At 40.9% G+C, this 19,476-nt stretch overlaps 1 protein-coding gene across 2 annotated transcripts in view; it reads left to right on the forward strand.

Moving 5' to 3' along the window:
* DNAH8 (dynein axonemal heavy chain 8) overlaps positions 1-19,476 on the forward strand; it is a 139,051-nt gene that overhangs the window by 92,000 nt on the left and 27,575 nt on the right. For both annotated transcript variants that reach the window (XM_083731920.1, XM_083731921.1), the window contains exons 68-79: positions 835-1,011; positions 1,546-1,713; positions 2,647-2,859; positions 4,316-4,453; positions 6,359-6,486; positions 7,385-7,556; positions 9,494-9,649; positions 10,755-10,910; positions 12,185-12,367; positions 12,720-12,825; positions 15,308-15,560; positions 16,709-16,899. In XM_083731920.1, the coding sequence (XP_083588046.1) occupies positions 835-1,011; positions 1,546-1,713; positions 2,647-2,859; positions 4,316-4,453; positions 6,359-6,486; positions 7,385-7,556; positions 9,494-9,649; positions 10,755-10,910; positions 12,185-12,367; positions 12,720-12,825; positions 15,308-15,560; positions 16,709-16,899 (2,041 nt within the window). The remainder of the gene's footprint in view (positions 1-834; positions 1,012-1,545; positions 1,714-2,646; positions 2,860-4,315; positions 4,454-6,358; positions 6,487-7,384; positions 7,557-9,493; positions 9,650-10,754; positions 10,911-12,184; positions 12,368-12,719; positions 12,826-15,307; positions 15,561-16,708; positions 16,900-19,476) is intronic.

Below are 19,476 nucleotides of genomic sequence, written 5' to 3' on the forward strand. Positions count from 1 at the left end.
CGACTCTTCGTGACCCCATGGACCAGAGCACGGCAGGCACTCCTGTCTTCCACTGCCTCCCACAGTTTGGTCAAACTCATGTTAGTAGCTTCAAGAACACTGTCCAACCATCTTGTCCTCTGTCATCCCCTTCTCCTTGTGCCCTCCATCTTCCCCAACATCAGGGTCTTTTCCAGGGAGTCTTCTCTTCTCATGAGGTGGCCAAAGTATTGAAGCCTCAGCTTCAGGATCCGTCCTTCCAGTGAGCGCTCAGGGCTGAATTCCTTAAGAATGGATAGGTTTGATCTTCTTGCAGTCCATGGGACTCTCAAGAGTCTCCTCCAACACCATAATTCAAAAGCATCAATTCTTCGGCGATCAGCCTTCTTTATGGTCCAGCTCTCACTTCCATACATCACTACTGGGAAAACCATAGCTACCATCACCCTACCACTCACCAAAGTCACCTCCTCACCTTTCCCTTACAGCTCACCAACTATGTAGGGAAAATGCTTTTAATAAGTTTTGTTTGCCCTCACTGATATTGTACTTGCTGCATGATTCCTGATTGGCTAGGATCGCCCATATGCAATACAGGAATAATTGCCCTTATTCTAAGCTACCAATGCTTGGCATCATAGATGTCAACACATTAATTAAATGTGTAAGGGCCAGATCCACCCACCCAACCCTGGGAGGCTAGGTGGGGATAGGCCCCTTATGAGCTGGATCATGTGAATGTGGCTCATGAAGAGCTTGGGGAAGTAAAACCTTTAGTTCACCATTGCTAGCTCTCTTCCACTGCAAACTTCCAAACTGGATGACCCTGCTGCATGTTTTTAAATTTTATAATAGGTGCTAGCAGAAGTGACAGTAAGTGCTGAGGCATCAGCTAAAGTGAAAAATGAAGTTCAAGGTGTAAAAGACAAAGCACAGAAGATTGTAGATGAAATTGATTCAGAGAAAGTAATAGCAGAGGCAAAGCTGGAGGCAGCTAGACCAGCATTAGAAGAAGCTGAAGCTGCTTTGAATGTGAGTGACATTGTAATAGAATATTCACAGTTCTCTTGAAGCCACTATAAATGAAGAAACCAATCATACATGAATTGTGCAATATAGATAATGTACCATTGTCTGCCTGCCTGTGCTGCAAAGTACCTATCTTTGAAAGTGGAGGTGCAAAGCTAGAAAAGTTGTTAAACATTAACAGGGCTTGAAGTAGTCTTTTATTTGTGCTATTTGGGTTGTTCTACATTGTTTCCTAATTATTATTTCTTTCATTGCTGAATACCTTGCCTTATCTCAGATGCTCTATGCACCATCTATGGCAGTTTTAGAAAATATACTGTAGTTTGTAAGTCTGTGCTGACTATGGCTTTCTCCAGTCTGGTAAAACTGTGCTTCAGTTAAATTTCCGATGTCCCTTTTGGAAGCTGAGTGTCCCATTATTCCTCATTTTGTCTATTGCTTAGAGAAATGTGATGTTAAATTCAGGGTACTATGTTTCCCCTGGGTCCTTATAAAATTTGGCCCAAACAATAAATGAATTTAATTTTCCCTTTGCAGACTATCAAACCGGCAGATATCGCAACGGTTCGAAAGCTTGCCAAGCCACCTCATCTTATCATGAGAATCATGGATTGCTGTCTGTTGCTATTCCAAAAGAAAATAGATTCAGTTACCATGGATCCAGAAAGGCCTTGTTTGAAACCATCTTGGAGCGAGTCACTGAAAGTAAATCCCATTCCCAAATGCTTTCAATACTGGGGGTGGGAGAATCAACGGCTTGGATCTAGTGGCACCCTGATTTAAGCCGAAGGCATTTCTATTTCCACAAAAGGGAGCTCCCAATTCTCCTATGAGTGTAAGATGTGCTGCGCTTAGACATGACATCACCTCTGCCTACCACCTGAAAGGAGCATTACATGCAATTCCACCTTGGTATTTCTTCTTGAAATCGATTACAGCTTATAAATTATATTGACAACAACAACAGTTATTAAAAGGAGACGTTTGGTGATAGTCTGATCTTGCTTGGAAACTGCAAGGGGGCGGTCAGTTCTCTTGCTTGTGGGCTTCTCCTAATGAGCTGCTTGGGCACTAGGAGAAAAGGATGACGGACTAGAATGAGCCATTGGCATGATCCACAGGTTTGTTCTTATGTTCTTATATTTTTATGAACATAAGAGCGTTATGCTGTTCTCCAGAATCTCATATAGAGCAACATACAATAAAGGACCTGAAGTTGATTAAGCAGGTTATCTGAGGTGGCCAGGAAATATCTATTAGAAATGTCCCATCCATTTGTTAAATTCATCAGAGTTTCTGACCACTGCATAAAAGTTGTCCAATAAACACAACTCTTAAGACAAAGATGGATAACATTTGGCCCTCCACGTGCTGTTGGAACTCTTAACTCCCATCAGCCCCAGTCAGTATGACCAATGGCTTAGAAGGATGGAAGCTGCTGCCCAAAATCTGGAGGGTCACAGACTCTCCAAACCTAAAACAGTTACAGTAAACAACCGGTCATTAGCTTCATTCTGCCACTTTGGTAGAATTTAGAAACTAGGAAATTAAAGAAGAAATACAAATATACAAGGGATAATTACAATTGGGACAGTGATAGCAGAAAGTGCTTTACAGGTGTTGTTTGTTTATTTTCAGCTAATGAGTGGACCATTTCTGCAGAGTCTCCAGCAGTTTGCTAAAGATTCTATTAATGAAGAGACAGTAGAATTGCTACAGCCGTATTTTCAAATGGAAGATTATACTTTTGAGAATGGTAAAAAAGTCTGTGGTAATGTGGCAGGGCTGCTTTCTTGGACACAGGCCATGGCAACATTTTATGGCATAAACAGAGAAGTACTGCCTCTTAAGGTAAATGGCAGGATTTGATTTGAAGTGCGTTTCCATTTATTGAGACGCGAAAGAAACCATGCAGAGTCTCTTTTGTCTATTTCTGCAGTGTTGGGTGTAATGGGACTAGAAACATGTCCCTCCCTCCTCTTCATAATCTTTAAATCATGTTTAAACTTCCCTTGAAATTCTGGCAGATGTTGCGTTTGTTTGGGAAACTCCAAATCTACCTTTAATTTTGTTTTAGTTGAATTTGTTGACAAATTATTTTTAAAAATTGAACAATAGTTACATTTTACAGTTTGAAGCCTTGAACTATACAATATTGCAAGGAACACAATTAAAACATCTTTCTGAAGATGATACAGCAATAATACTAATACTAATACAAATATATTTACCAGTATATGCCACCCATCTGACTGGGTTGCCCGTGCCACTTTGGGCGGCTCCAAACAAAAAGTAGTAAAAACACAATGCAACATCACACACTGAAAACAATCCAGATTTGATTGACAGTATCATGCAGTGCTTTTCACCTGCCCACAAGAGTGGATTGCTTCTGTAACTCAAAGCAGGGTTTTTACTGTGGCTGTCTCTGTTTTGTGGAACAGCATTCCTGTTGAGATACGAGATGCAAAACCACTAACTGTACTTTCTGGGGAAAACGTAAGCCCTTCACTGTATTCTTTTTGGTGCCTGCTAAATTTAGACAAGCCTACCCAGATATTTAGAATGTTGATGTATCTGCAACAATTATTTTATTGTTGATCTTATTTTTTTAATGGTTTAAATTATTGTTGTTAACTTTTTTATTGATCATTTTATTGTTTTATTGTTTTTTAGTAACCATCTCTGAGGGTTTTTACAATTAAGCGGTATATAAATTTTATGAAATGAAATAAATAAGACATTTTTGTTCTGACAAGCCTTCCCAGCTGAATGAATAGGTTTCTGCCATGATTGTCTACTATGTAGCGTGTATATGATTTAATTCATTTGCTGTTCTTCTGAGCTGGTTTTTTTTGGCTGTTTTTATTATATTTTGTACATCAACTTGAGAAATCTATAGGGAAGGTGAATAATAATAATAATAATAATAATAATAATAATAATAATAATAGCCACAAGGTCCTGTGAGGAAATACTCAAAAAAATATTCAGACCAGCAAATACAGCCATTTACTATTCAAACAAAGCAAAAAGCAGAATATCTGGTTATAGATCTTTTCCTGTCGCAATGAGTTCATATTAGTTCCTCTATGCCAGGGACAGACAATTCAGACGAGTATTTCTTCAGACTGAATCCCTCTTTGGACAATTTTCCTTTAGACAGCTGCTTCATCTAGTTAGTCTTAGTGTTTTGTCTGTCTGTTTTTCATAGCTAAAAAAACAGCAACAAAAACCTTAGATGTAGTTATAGAAGACAAAAAGAATTTCTGGAAACATTGCCGCTTCGTTCATTTTTCATTTTCAGGCGAACCTGGCAAAACAAGAAGGGCGTTTGAAAGTAGCAAATGCCGAATTAGCAATGGCTCAACAATTATTAGATGAGAAGCAAGCAGAACTGGATAAAGTGCAAGCAAAGTTTGATGCAGCTATGAAGGAAAAGATGGTAAAACAAGAGAAAATGCTGCTTCACCAACAAGATAATTTATGATGCTGATTTCCTAGCTGGCCACTGCCTTATCTTGAACTTCTTTCTGACATGGGTGTGGTACTGAAATGTTGCTTGTGGGCCTATTTAATAGTATGCAGGAGAGACTACAGTTTTTGACCCTAATAGGCAGAAATGCAGTTGATAGATAGACAGATAGATAGATAGATAGCTAGATAGATAGATAGATAGATAGATATTACACCAGCCTTTCCCAGCTTGGTACTATCCTGATGTTTTGGACTACAACTCCTATGCCTCAGTAGCTGGGGTTGATGGGGGCTGATGGGAGTTGTAGTCCAAAGCATCTGGATGTTCTCCGGGTTGTGAAAGGTTGTATTACGCTGCTTAGTTGCACAGGTAACTTGTATCTTACAATTATTTCACTTACATAATCACAGCGTAAATGTGGGTTTTGAAGTCAAGCCAGCTTCCTCAGGAGCTGGGCTTAGGTAGCTGCCATGCAAGAACAAAGACCAGGTATAGCAGAGTCATTAGCCTGACAAAAGGTGAGACATTCCGCATTAGGCAAGAAAGCAGGAGGCTGCCAAGATTACAGGGGGCAGGCTATGCTCACTGGGGAAAATGGGCCTTTTAAAAAACTAGTATTGAGGTAGCAGCAGTGGCATCAGGAGCCCAGGGACACCTGCAGCTGTGTGGGTGCCTCCCCATAAGGTGGGGCATCCAGGGGCAGGGCGCAGTGTGGGGCCAAGCGGCCATATTCCCCCCAGGCGCCCTACTGCTGGAGGGTGGCTGAGGGGGAGGCATCTGACATGGGGCTGGAGGGTGCTGCACCTTGGGGTCCAGCATGCCATCCCGAAGGTAAGTGCCACCTGGTGCGCCCCACTCCTTCCGCCTCCCCCTCCCTCCACTGCTGGGTATCAGGTGGATGGAGTTATTTGGAGCAGGAGTTTCCTGGGAACAAGGAAGGAAGTAGGGAGAACACTTGCTGGGTGATGAAGGACAACAATCATTAGAGCTGGCTGGGAAGCAGGAACAAAGGGATGGTGCTTAGGATGGCTGGGCTGCTATGAAGAACAAGATGCTCTTGAGGTGACAGTGCTGCAAGATCTGCACCCCCTTCATCTAAACTCAGGTGTATATATGTGTATTTAAACCATATTTCTCAAAGGCACTACAGCCTCTGTCACATGTTGATTGTAAACAGAAACACGACCCTGGATGATCACCCAGAACCCCCTGGAATTTTGTGCCCCACTTGGCAGAGATTGGGGGGTGGCGCACACTCTATATGTGTTTACAAGATGGTTCTTGAATGCAATTCTCATGGATAAAAATATACAATGGCTTATGATATTATACTTCTTATTAGATATTTATTTATACCCCAACCTTTCCCTGATGGGACTCAAGGGAGCTTGGCTTTCCTCCTGTTTAATGTGTATCTGAAACTTAAAGGTGTAAAGCGACAAGAGTACACCAGACTCTGTTTCCTCTTTTCATCTGACTGTGCTATTGTGTTACTCAGTTGCACCAGGGTTGGATTAACCGGTTGAGACTGACATTGCGGGGATGATTACTGGCAATTATTTTGACCTAAAAGAAATGGGAAAATCCACCACCTGATGGGGCCTGGTGTCCCTGCTCGCTGAGGTTCCTGAGCTTATTGCTGCCTGCGGAAAACAGTAGTTGCTATGGTTTCTTTTCAGCGACTCCCTTACAAATGCTGCAATTTTATTCTATCTCCCATCAAAACCTAGCAGCTATTATGCCATAAATGACCTTGATAACACCATGTCATCTATTTTCAAGATATATGTTCATAATTTGTCCTAGAGCAGCATAGCTATCATGACGGTCATTTTGAAAAGTATAATGTGACACAACATTTCCTAATTTTAGGACCTCTTGAATGATGCAGAAATGTGTAGGAGAAAGATGCAGGCAGCTTCTGCGCTTATAGATGGCTTGAGTGGAGAGAAAATTAGATGGACCCAGCAAAGTAAAGAGTTCCGAGCCCAGATAAACAGGTATTGTGTAGGACAAATAAAGGATCGAAATTCATTGAAAAATACTACTGGGCACATATCAGTAGGCAGCCAGTTGTATCACACCCCAGTGAAATCTGTGGGACTTAATGTTATTCCACAATTAATCTAAAAGCGCTAATTTCAACTTCAAGTGAACTGAATTGATCAATATTTAATATCTAGACTAGATATGATTTTCTTCTTTCCCTCTTCCTTTTTAGTGGGGGTGGGGTGGGGTGACTGGATACATAAGCAGATTAGACCTTGCACAATTGTCTCCCTTACAGTCGTTTAGCTTCGCTTCTTACTCAACATATCAGTGCCGCTGATCCCTATAGTTGTATAAGGAATAGTGCTGTTCCAGTGTCCAGTGAATTAGTTCACTGAAGCAAGTACAGTGGTACCTTGAGTCAAAAATGCCTCAGGTTACAAACGTTTCAGGTTACAGACTCCGCTAACCTGGAAGAGTTACCTCGAGCTGCGAACTTTGCCCCAGGATGAGAACGGAAATTGTGTGTCTGCAGCGCAGCGGCAGCAAGAGGACCCATTAGCGAAAACACGCCTCCTAGTTAAGAACAGTTTCGGGTTAAGAATGGACCTCCGGAACAAATTAAGTTCGTAACTAGCGATACCACTGTACTGAGTGCTAGTGGAATCCTCATCCAGTTAAATAGCCAGTTGTGAGGGTTTTGAAATATCCATCTACTTCCCAGTTTAATACTTAAACATAAAATAGACATCAAACTCACTTTATTCCCCCCTTCAATCCTGCTATAATTATTTAAATGGTGTCTAATGGTGTTCTTGTTTTATTTATTTTTCTAAGAAGCCTGTACCATGTTGTTTTTTAAAAAATGAAATCTGAAAGAATACTAATGGAGATTCTGTATTTTTCTAGACTTGTGGGAGATGTTTTACTCTGCACAGGTTTTCTTTCCTATTGTGGCCCTTTCAACCAGATATTCAGGAATCTTTTGCTTAAAGATTTATGGGAGACAGAAATGAAAGTCAGGAAAATCCCTTTTACTGAAAATTTGAACCTCATTTCAATGTTGGTGGATCCTCCTACGGTAGGTCTTGCATTCTGTAAATGTTTGTAGCTCTACATTTATCCCTATTTACTGTTTATGAGGTAGAATCAAACCATTTGCATTTTTAGCTAGTCTGAACAATGCTTTTTCATTCATCATGTTCTAGAAAATTTGTGTGCTATGCTGTACTATAATGGCAGCAGGAACCAAGGGGGAAACAGTTCTAGCAAACAGCAACTTTAGGCGGGGCAAACCTTGGAGCAGGAACCATTTTTAATTCAGTTATTGTAAGAGTTCCATTGCGTTAAGTACTATCTGTTGATATTACTGAAATAATATAATTATGTTTTTATAGTAACTATTAGAAAAGTTATGAGACAACATACACATAAAGGGACACATATGACCTCTTTCACAGAGATCCAACTAAAAATTTTTAAGTGGAGAAGTGATTTCTTTACATAAAATAAAGATTCAATTAACTCCTGTTACTTTTGTCTCTGTTATAAAAGGAAAGTGTTCGGTGTGTCACATAAGCTATACAAAGGGTTTTTATTTTATTTTATTTTATTTTATTCCATCGTGGACCTCGGAACAGTTAAGATATTGAAAAAATTGGGTGGTTTCATGTGACTGGATACTTGTGTACACTACCTCATTGATAGATTTTTGTCTGAAATGGGAAAATGTGGGTACATAGAGGCCATTCCAATATTGCAGGTGTGGTTGTTGGTTTTTTTGGTTTTGTTCTTTTACCTGCTGCAATCATGGATATGGCAGAGGATGTCTTTGCGTAATAAAACATCTCTGGCCTTGCAACATATAATTTACTCAGTACATCGCCAGTTATGATATACTATAAATTTAATCTTCAAAAAAATAAGTAAACGCACGTGCACCAACAGCTTGAATAGATAAAAGAACACAAGCTACTGTAGCATCTTAAAGGCAGGAGCTTTTGGCATAAGCTTTAGTATCACTACTGTCACTGCTTCTTCTTGAGGGACCAAATTCCATAATTTAACGATGTGCTGCGTGAATACATACTTTCCTTTGTCTGTCCTGAATCTCCAAATGGTCAGCATCACTGGATGTCCATGTGTACTAGTGTTACGAGTGAGGGAGAAAAACAGCCCCCTACCCACCTTTTCCACATCATGCATAATTTCATAATGCTTCTATCGTGTTTCTCCCCCCCCCCTTTATTCACTTCCCCACCTTAAGTAAAAAGCCTCAAATGTGCATAGTTGGGTAGGTAGTGTTCCAGAACTTCAGCAACTAGAACTCATTAGTCTTACCGTTATATTATTATTCCTTTAGACAGGGCTGCCATATGTCTGGCGGAATTTTGGCAACATTTTGCCACAAATAAAATCTCACTTTTTGAAATATGGCAACCCTACTTTAGATTTTGCTTCATTTAGTTTTATTTGAGGATATGGTAGGGTACCTTGAGTGAAATTTCTTCGCCTACAAAGGAGGGATATTAATACAAATAAAAAAGTTGTTTCAGAGATGGAAGCAATAGGGGCAGTGTTCAAAACCTCCAGGAACCTGTAGCATCCAGCATTGCTTAACAGAATATTTTTGGACTTGAAGCAGAACTCAGTATAGACCATTATCTTATAAGTTGTTAAGATTAAAGCTGACCAAACTTGGTTGTTTTAAATTGTTTTTAATGTTGTAACTCACCCTGGGACCTTATGGTGTAGGGCGGGAGATAAACCAACCAACCAACCTTATATACTTTGCTTATATGATGTGACCAATATGACTATAGCTGCATCGCACAGTAGAACCGTTTTTTAAATTAATAAATTATATCTACAATTCTGTACCCACTAACCTGAGAGGATGTCTCACTTGAACTCAAGGGAACTTACTTTTGAGTGCACATGCACAGGATTCAATATATCTCTGAACAACGTCAATTCATTATTGGTTATGGAAGTGGTGACTTTTTTCTTGTTGCCCAGATTAGCGAATGGAACCTACAAGGCCTTCCAGGAGATGAGCTCTCAGTTCAAAATGGCATAATTGTCACTAAAGCAACAAGATACCCACTCTTGATAGACCCGCAGACGCAAGGGAAAACATGGATTAAACATAAAGAAAAGGAAAATGACTTACAAGTAAGTGTTGCAAAGTTTTAAAGGAAAGGGTGTCTTCCCCCCCCTTCCTGGAAACATATTTTCAGTAATTATGAATACCGTAGTGTTTAAATCTTCGCACAAATCCGGCATCCATAATATAAACTCTTGAACAGAGTATACTGCTCTGCACCCTTTCAGTTTATCAACTGAGGCACCCGCACGTTATTTGGTGGTCATGAGTTTGCCTGGAACTCTTATGCACCACTTCTTTAGTGTCTTCTAGACATTCTCACTCATATCATATTTAAGCAGTGCTTTGGGGGGGGGTACTCAAGGGTATGCAGTACCGCCCCCAATGTTTAAAATGTGGCACTTACTGCTACAGCTTCATGGTAAGTACCTGCACCTTTTTCCGTTTCTTTTTTAAAAAGTGCTGTACAGTGCTACCTCAGGTTACAGACGCTTCAGGTTACAGGCTTCGCTAACCCAGAAATAGTACCTCAGGTTAAGAACTTTGCTTCAGGATGAGAACAGAAATTGTGCTCCGGTGGCGCGGCGGCAGGGGGAGGCCCTATTAGCTAAAGTGCTGCTTCAGGTTAGGAACAGTTTCAAGTTAAGAATGGACCTCCGGAACGAATTAAGTTCTTAACCTGAGGTACCACTGTATATAAGAAAAGCAATTGTATTCATACCCTTCCAGGGCACTCCCCTCCCCTTTTCACATATATTTATCAGTTCTTTCAGTGGTTTGAAGTGTCTGAAGTGCAAGTCACTCAGCCAAAACCTCAGGAAAAGAAGCTGCTGCATTCAAATCCTATCCCAGTCACGGTTTTATAGGCTGAAATCTCTCTTCCTCAGTGGCCTGCCATAGAAAGCATAGTAAACTTCTAAAATAATTTGCACACTATGGGAGGCACTTAACTTTCTGAGCATGTGGAATGAGGTCTGCTAGTGGAATGGGACATCAAAGTCCCATTGATCATGTCTACTCAGATGTAAACCCCACGGAGTACAATGAGACTTAGGCTCAGGTAAGTAGGAATAGGATTGCAGAGAGGTTAAGGTGTTCTAAGAATAATACTGTAACAAGAAGGTGCCTTGCCAAGTATCTTTCTTGTAAGAATAAACTGTTTCCATTTCTAAGGTGACCACTCTGAATCATAAATATTTCCGCACCCACCTAGAGGACGCCCTCTCTCTGGGGAGACCACTTTTAATTGAGGATATAAGTGAAGAATTAGATCCTGCACTTGATAATATATTAGAAAAGAACTTCATTAAATCAGGAACCTCTTTCAAGGTTAGTTACCTTTATAAAAGAGCTGTGACTGTAATAAATTTTATTTAAAAGTGTGATAAATGTTTAATCGCATCTGTTCTGAGCAAACAAATGAAATAAATCCTGTGGCCAAATAGGGGGAAACCCTCTTGATCATGTGACCAGTTTCTTCTCTAACTCAGAATCTTAGGGGTAGATTGGTCAGAGGTCTGCTTGACAAGCGGTTTTGTTGTGTTTTTGTCAGTCTATGGGGGCAAAGTTCTTATTCTCCCCTACCTGCCTCTCAGGTGCTTAGCAGGTAGCACCCCCCATAACACTTCATTAACACCGCATGAGATCAATGCTTAGTACAAAGTATAAATCTAATAAATAACTAAATAACTAAAACACACATTCCCACTACATATTTGCACTTGTGAATGTCATCAAAATCAAGATGGCTGAGTAAAACTGGGGCAGTAAAAGGAGTAAAACTGGGCAGTGGTCCCTGAAAGACTGCAAATGGCCTTCTCACTCTGCCTGCTTAACAATATTTTTGGGTGCGTATATTCTCAGCTAAGGCTGGAGCATATTTTTTTAAGGGTAGTCATGGAGCCCCTTCTCTTTCACCCTAAGTAGTAGTTCAAACAGGGAGGGTCTTAGAAATGCTAGGCACCCCAAAATGAATCTTCTCAGTTATGGATCTTCTCAACTTTGTGCTCCCTCAGCTTGGTACCTTGTGTGGGGGAACCTCTGACACCACCCTAAATTCAACACTGAGACAACTTGATTCATTTTTATATAGTCTAGTGGCTTGATTTGGCCTGAACAAATCTATGATGGTGCCTACCAGTTTTCTGATCACCAGTGATAGGTACAAAATTGCAGCTGCAGCCAAGTTTCATCTTCATACCAGAAGCTCCTTCCTCATCTCTGCTTCCCACTTTATGGGTACTGGAAGAGTTCAACCTGAAGATTATGAGAAGAAATTTAAAATGCACCATAAACAGTCATATTACCATTCTAATACCATTGTTTTTCTTGATTTGTGTAATTGCTGCAGGACTCTGTGATGATAAATTAGGGGTGGGGACCCACATTATGATGTAATGAAAAACTGAGGAAAAGGACAGAAACCAGATTTTACAGCCACATAGAATATTAATAATTATTTGTAGCACAGATGCAGATTAAGCAAATTTAATTGTAAATGAACAATTGTGATGTGTGCACATCCTCCTGAATGATCTTTCTCAATAATTATATGTGAGATTAGAATGCAATATCTGTTATTGTTATATTGAATTGTTGTTTAGGTGAAAGTTGGAGATAAGGAAGTAGATGTCATGAATACATTTAAACTTTATATCACTACAAAGTTGCCTAATCCTGCCTTCACTCCTGAGATTAATGCCAAATCATCAGTAATCGATTTTACTGTTACAATGAAAGGGCTTGAAAATCAGTTATTGAAGAGAGTAATTCTTACAGAGAAACAGGTAAGATCACCAACAATGACCTCATGCACTAACAAAACAATGAAACTATAATGCTTTACTGATGCTTGATCTTCTAATTCTGAAATGCTGGTCTAAACCCCGCTAGCAAGTCATGGTGATTTGAGGTGGTGGCTGGAGTGGATGGGGATGAATTTTGGAAAGAAGGAAACTTGGGAGAAGAAAAATCAACTGAACAAATTCCTTATCCTTAGTGTAAATATAATAATACAGCAGTCTCTTTTAAATTATAAAAAACATAAATGTGCAAGCGCTAACAGATTATGATTGGGGCAATTGCATCATAACACAATGCTAAAAATGTTTAGACAGTTTGTCTTGATATTTAACAAAGGAACTGGAAGCAGAGAGAATTAAACTCATGGAAGATGTAACATACAATAAACGGAAGATGAAAGAACTTGAAGACAACCTGCTTTATAAATTAACTGCAACTAAAGGTAGTGTATCAACTTATATTCATTTCGTATTTATTAAGGTTGGCATTGGTCTGCTTCCATTAAGGATAGGGACACGCGTCTCTGGTTTACCATATTAAAAGGTCTAATTCTACCTGAAGTAAATGCAGTTGAAAGTTTGTACCTGGACTGCACTACTTCAGCCTGCAGATAGGGGGCATACTTGAATCCTTCATACAATAAATAAATAAATAACCCCTGCATATAGGATGTCTTGGCATCTCATTTCTATCTGCAGAGGTTTATTTGTTTATTTATTTGTACAGAGGAGCATCCAATCATTTGAGCCGCTCCAGTCTAGTCCAGTCCAGTCCAGTCCAGTCCAGTCCAGTCCAGAGAAATAGGTTTACTTCTGCAATGCTGTGTGCTCTTTGCGAGTACTACACCTAATTCATTAGACAAACCTCTCAGACATCCTTATGCATTCGAGTATGTCCTTCCTGGGATGCGGGTGGCGCTGTAGGTTAAACCACAGTTAAACACAGAGCCAGTGTGGTGTAGTGGTTAAGAGCGGCAGTCACATAATCTGGGGAACCGGGTTCGTGTCTCCGCTCCTCCACATGCAGCTGCTGGGTGACCTTGGGCCAGTCACACTTCTGTGAAGTCTCTCAGCCCCACTCACCTCACAGAGTGTTTGTTGTGAGGGAGGAAGGGAAAGGAGGTTGTTAGCCGCTTTGAGACTCCTGAAGGGGAGTGAAAGGCGGGATATCAAATCCAAACTCTTCTTCTTCTTCTTCTTCTTCTACGGCTTGCCGATCAGAAAGTCAGCGGTTTGAATCCCTGCGACGGGGTGAACTCCCATTGTTCGGTCCCAGCTCCTGCCCACCTAGCAGTTCAAAAGCATGAAGTGCAAGTAGATAAATAGGTACCGCTGTGTCGGAAAGGTAAAGGGCATTTCCATGTGCTCCTCTGGTTCACCGGAAGTAGCTTAGTCATGCTGGCCACATGACCCGGAAGCTGTCTGCGGACAAACGCCAGCTCCCTCAGCCAGTAAAGCAAGATGAGCGCCACAACTCCAGAGTCTCCCGCCACTGGACCTTATGTGTGAGAGCCAGTGTGGTGTAGTGCTTAAGAGCGGTGGACTTGTAATCTGGTGAACTGGGTTCGCTTCCCCGCTCCTCCATATGCAGCTGCTAGGTGACCTTGGGCTAGTCACACTTCTCTGAAGTCTCTCAGCCCCAGTCACCTCACAGAGTGTTTGTTGTAGGGGAGGAAGGGAAAGGAGAATGTTAGCCACTTTGAGACTCGTTTCAGGTAGTGAAAAAGCAAGATATCAAATCCAAACTCTTCTTCTTATGGTCAGGGGTCCCTTTACCTTTACCTATGTCCTTCCTACCATATTAATGTGAAGTACTGGATGTGCAAGGTGAAAAGATAAACAACTACAGAGCAGAAGCTTCTGTCTGAAATGGATAGATCACACTCCTCTGATTGAGATGAAGCAGATTAGTGGTTGAGGTTCTTTGTGGCTAAAACAGAGGAGGCAATGGACCCTCCTTTCTCTTTTGGGAAAGGACCGCCGTGACAGAGCATCTGCTTAGCGTGTAGAAGGTCAATCTCCAGAATTTTCAGGCAGGGCTAGAAGAGTGTCTGAACCCGTCAGTGTGGCCAGTGCTGGGCTTGATGGACCAATCGTCTTACTCAGTATAAGGCAGCTTCCTATGTTCCTTCTCCATGGACAGCAGATGAGAAACACTGCCATGTAGTGTTCAAAGGCAGGGAAATTGGCAAGATCTACCTCAATCTATTTTCCTTCTACGGGGCATATGACAGAGAAGAAGCAGCAACAGGGCCAGCGACAGAGAGGAGCATTGGGTGGGTGTTGTTGCCTGCAGCAGGCAACCATTTAAATCACCCCTAATTGGCTCCAACCTAGCATCCATCCATAATGGGGGTATGTTGGATGCAGGGACAGTGAGTATTTTGAGGGAATTCAGGTGGTAGCTCACTGCAAGTGGCAGCAGCAGCAGCAGCAGCTGCTTCCCTGTGGTCCTCTCAGTGTCAGGATTTTTTTTAAAGCAGCCCCCCATCATCAGCAATAATAGGCCCTGCTGAGGCTCCAGCCTTTGCCCCAAAAAGCCTTGTGGTAATGCTGTTCATGCTAATTGTTTCTTACTAGTTTCCTCCACTTACATGCTGTCTCTCCACTGGAATAAAAAGAGACCCCAGCTTTTGGTATGAAGTGTTCTTCCTTCATCATAATTAGTTGTTAGGCTGCCTACAGAAAGATACATAGCATGCTGTAGGAGAAGCAACCAGCATAAGGCCTGGGCAACCCTTATTTGGCTCATTTAGAATGCAAAGAACCACTTTGCTTTAACTGCTTGGCCTGCATTCTTTATACTAATTAAATTATGTTTTTCTGATAGAGGAACTGGTTGATTTTATTTCCATATTGAGTTCTGAATTCTGTACAGGAAATTAAAAAGCACCGTTACCAAACATCTCCTCTGGTGCCCTTTAGGGTCTTTGGTGGATGACGAATCTTTAATTGGTGTTTTGAGGACAACTAAACAAACTGCTACAGAGGTATCTGAAAAGCTGGAAGTTGCAGGAGAAACTGAGAAAAAAATTAACACGGCACAAGAGGAATATCGTCCAGCTGCTACACGAGGAAGCATTCTTTATTTTCTTATCACAGAAATGAGCATGGTCAATACAATGTACCAAACCTCATTAGCTCAGTTCTTAAAACTATTTGATCAGTCCATGGCCAGGTAAGAATACCGTGTTATTTCTGCAGATGCCTGTATCTTTTCCCAATCCATCCCCTCTGCTTCAGGCTTATTTTCACCCAATTCTAGTTGGGCCAAGTCCTGAATGACTTTGGGGTTGTTGCTCAGAGCAACATTTCATTTTGCTTAGCTGTACTGCTTTTTGCTGCTATTTAGATTATAAATGTTGCATGTCACCCCAATATCCAAGCTCTGCAAGAATCCAGGGGTTTCAGGCACTTACCCTAGGTTCCTGTTTCCTTTTGAATGAGGTACAGTAGAGACTGAGGTGTTTTAAAGATGTATGGGTTTTTTACACAAATATACACACACAACCTGAGCCCATCATGGAGGGGTTCATAGCATTAACACCCCCAAGAGGGCCTTACGTCTTCCATAGCTACAGCCTTGGATTCAAACAGAAATCAAACTTTGCTCTGACACTCTCCAGCTATTGGCTTTGCTTCTAGCTCACATCACTCAAAACTCTCTTCTTTCAACTCTGCCGTGAGTTGGAGAAAGGGGCCCTAAGCATTTGCCATTTTCACAGAGCCTTTGTTCCTCATCATCTCACCAGGAAGCTAGCTTGGCTATTCCAAGAATTAGAAGAGGGTCCGTGCATTCAGCCTAACCCCTCCCAAAACGCATAACATATTTTTGTATTTCTATTCTTAGGCCTTAATGTGAGTTATTAGTAGATTCTTTCACCTTAGAATTGCATCCAGTGTAGTTGTCTTGTTCAGGCAAGTGCTTTTGACTGCTTAATGGATTTTCCTCTCCTCCCCCAGTGCTCCTGCCCATGTCTGTTCTAGGGATTCCTCCAACCCTTTGGAGCAATTGGGTATGTGTGCATGAGCAGAGGAGGCAGAGGGGATGTTATACTGAACAAGTGGAAGTCTTTGCACAAACACAAGCAGAAACAATTCATTGTATATATTTATTAATATGAGATGTTTGGTCTATTAATATTTGAATCCCTCTTTTGTATATTAAATATTGTACCTTTTGTATATTACTTTTTCTTTTAGGGAATTTACTTGAAATGCTGCTATATTTTATTGTGTAAACTTTTGTGCAGTTGATGTGAGCCGCTTTGAGCTTATTGGCGTGAATCTGTTTGCTTACTTTGTTGCTTTGCTTTTATGCCTTAGATCTGATAAGTCCCCTATTCCACAGAAAAGGATCACAAATATTATTGAGTTTTTGACATATGAAACTTTCACATACTCTGTTAGAGGTTTATATGAAAACCATAAATTTCTCTTTACGCTGCTTCTGACATTAAAAATTGATCTGCAGAGGGGTCAAATCAAGCCAAAGGAGTTCCAAGCACTAATTAAAGGTAATTACTACTTCTGAATTATTTCTACCTTGTTACAAAAGCTTGTAATGGGATACATGTTTGCATATTATACTGAAAGCAACCCTGTATGGAACACTAAACAAGAGTGGGCAACTGCCTAAAGCCATTGGAATGGGTAAACAGGAATTTAAGAATATAAGAGCCCCGCAGGATCAGTCCAAAGACCCATCTACTCCCATACTCTGTTCTCACAGTGGCCCCCCAGACGCCTATGCAAAGCCCCCCAGGCTCCATTTCTTCGGGGTGGGGGGTAGAAGTGCTCCCCTCCAGCTAAGCTGAGTGACAGTAGGAAGAGGGCAAATGCACACAGTTGGAGCATTGTTTAGTCTGGAACTTTCCACTCAGCATCCTGGAGCTGTCACTCACTCACTGCCTGAAGGAAGCACTTCATTCACTTCTGATACTTTGCTTTGTGCTCTGTAAAAAGCTTTGCTTGGGTCAGTTACAGCACAGCTGTGACTTGTGAGCCCACACAGATCTCAGCAGCAGCACAGACCTTCCATACCCCACCCCAGCCCCCAATCCACATCAGAGGAATTGGGAGCTCGTTGTCCTGGAATAACAGCCTTCTTGAGAATGCTCATTAGCCATGCTGGTGACCTTGTGCACTTGTTGGTACCTTTCCTGCCCTGCATATCCATCATTTACGTAAGCCATCCTTATGCATATCCACACTGATTATTAAATTTTTTTAGAACATCAATTTTATTCAAACACATTCATGGGGACAGAGCGGGCTTTTAAACCTTATTAAGGATGCAAGACTGCCTAAAGACTGATGTGCCGGTTAATTCTACTGTAGTAAATGGGCATTAATTGTGTGTAACCGGAAACGGAAATGCAGCCTAAAATGTATGTGTCTCTTAGCTCATGGTATACAAGTTCATTTGTAGTTGTAAACAATTGTTTCCTGCTATGAATACAAGTTGTGGCAAGCCATGGGTTTGTGAAATGTCTCCCTCCTCTTTTGCCCTTTGTGAGGATGAGAAAGCTTCTAGTTTTAAACTAACTACAGTTCCTGGTAACTTCCAAACTTGGGGAACTGTGCTTTGTTTAGACTAGAGTTAGCCAACATGGTGCTTCCAGGTGTTTTTGGACTACAACACACACCAGCCACAGCTGGCATGGCTAGCAATGGATAATGCAAGTTGTAATCCAACATGCAGAGGGCACCATTTTGGTTGTCCCTGATTAAGACCATGGCTTTGAATGGGAGCTACAGTTTCTGATGACTAAAATGTGGTCAGGGCATGCTTTGATTGATCACAAAGAAGGCCTGTCTGCTATTGTTCTTATGGGAACTCTTCAGAAGGACTTCTGGCCAATTAATCATGTAATGCACCAACTGTTTTTGAAACATAAAAGCTTTATATGAATTCTAAATATTAAAGAAGGCAATGCTGCTGATGGAGTATTGTCTGTGACACTGTACGAATTAGTCTTGGCTCTTATTTTGTATTAGTCATGGAAAAACCTCTCTAAAAGGAAGTTATTCACATAAAGGAAAGTATATGTGTCATACAAAAATGTAAAATTACCCATAATACATTACCATCATAGATGTCATAGATGCAAGGAGAATGAATTAAAATGCTAATCAGGTATAAGGCTATGAAATAAGGGCAATTAAAAGTTTGTAGCAAACAATGAGGCTATAATAACTGCAAAAAACTGATTCTGTATTATTAATAACGAGGATAATGACATATTTTAGGCATTCATCCTACATGCTTTTAGATATAATACAAAAAGCATTGGTTTTAGAGAAATAATGTTGTAATATTTTACCGGAAAGGCATTTTGAAACTGTTTCCAGGCAGGGTGATCTTATGATCCTGGTGGTCACTATATCAAGGTTAACACTGACATAATAGCATACTCACAATCCTATGCTCAGTCAATAGCACAACAACACATCAGCAGGTGAAAAAAATGAAACTACCTACATCACCAGATAATCCTTTAGCATCCTTGTAAATGCTGCATTGCACACTGACAACACCTTCATATTATTCATGCTTAGAAGGTATGAATCCATGCATATTGATGTCTGAACAACCTCACAACATCACTCAGACTATTGTCCTCACCCAGAAGTAAGTCCTATGAAGTTCTGTAGTTGTGCCATGATCCCAGTTGTGCCATGCAGTGTTTGTTAAACATATTTATTCAGAGGTCAATTCCATGGGGGTCAATGGGGTTTACTCACCAGATTATATGTTCATGGGTTTTCAGTCATATCAAATGGAGATAAATATCCAGGAGAGCTGCATGGTACTAACCAGGGCCAGACCAATACACTTTGTTACCTGAGGTGAACCACAAAAGGGTGCCCCCTCCCCACCCAGGAAGGAGTGAGTGAAGATCTACATCAAGAACAAGCAAGGAATAAAGATATACATTTGAATCTGCTGCCCCTGTGGATCCTTCTTCACCTTGCCTCATGGGTGGGCCAACCCTGGTAGTAAGACACATTTCTCCAGAGAGCTTACACAACAAGTTTGTCTACAGAAACTCGTGCAAAACGTACCTGTGGACTGTGTTTGCTTCCTCTGT

This window comes from Podarcis gaigeae, assembly GCF_964106915.1.
Source record: "Podarcis gaigeae genome assembly, chromosome: 3".
Lineage (NCBI taxonomy): Eukaryota > Metazoa > Chordata > Lepidosauria > Squamata > Lacertidae > Podarcis > Podarcis gaigeae.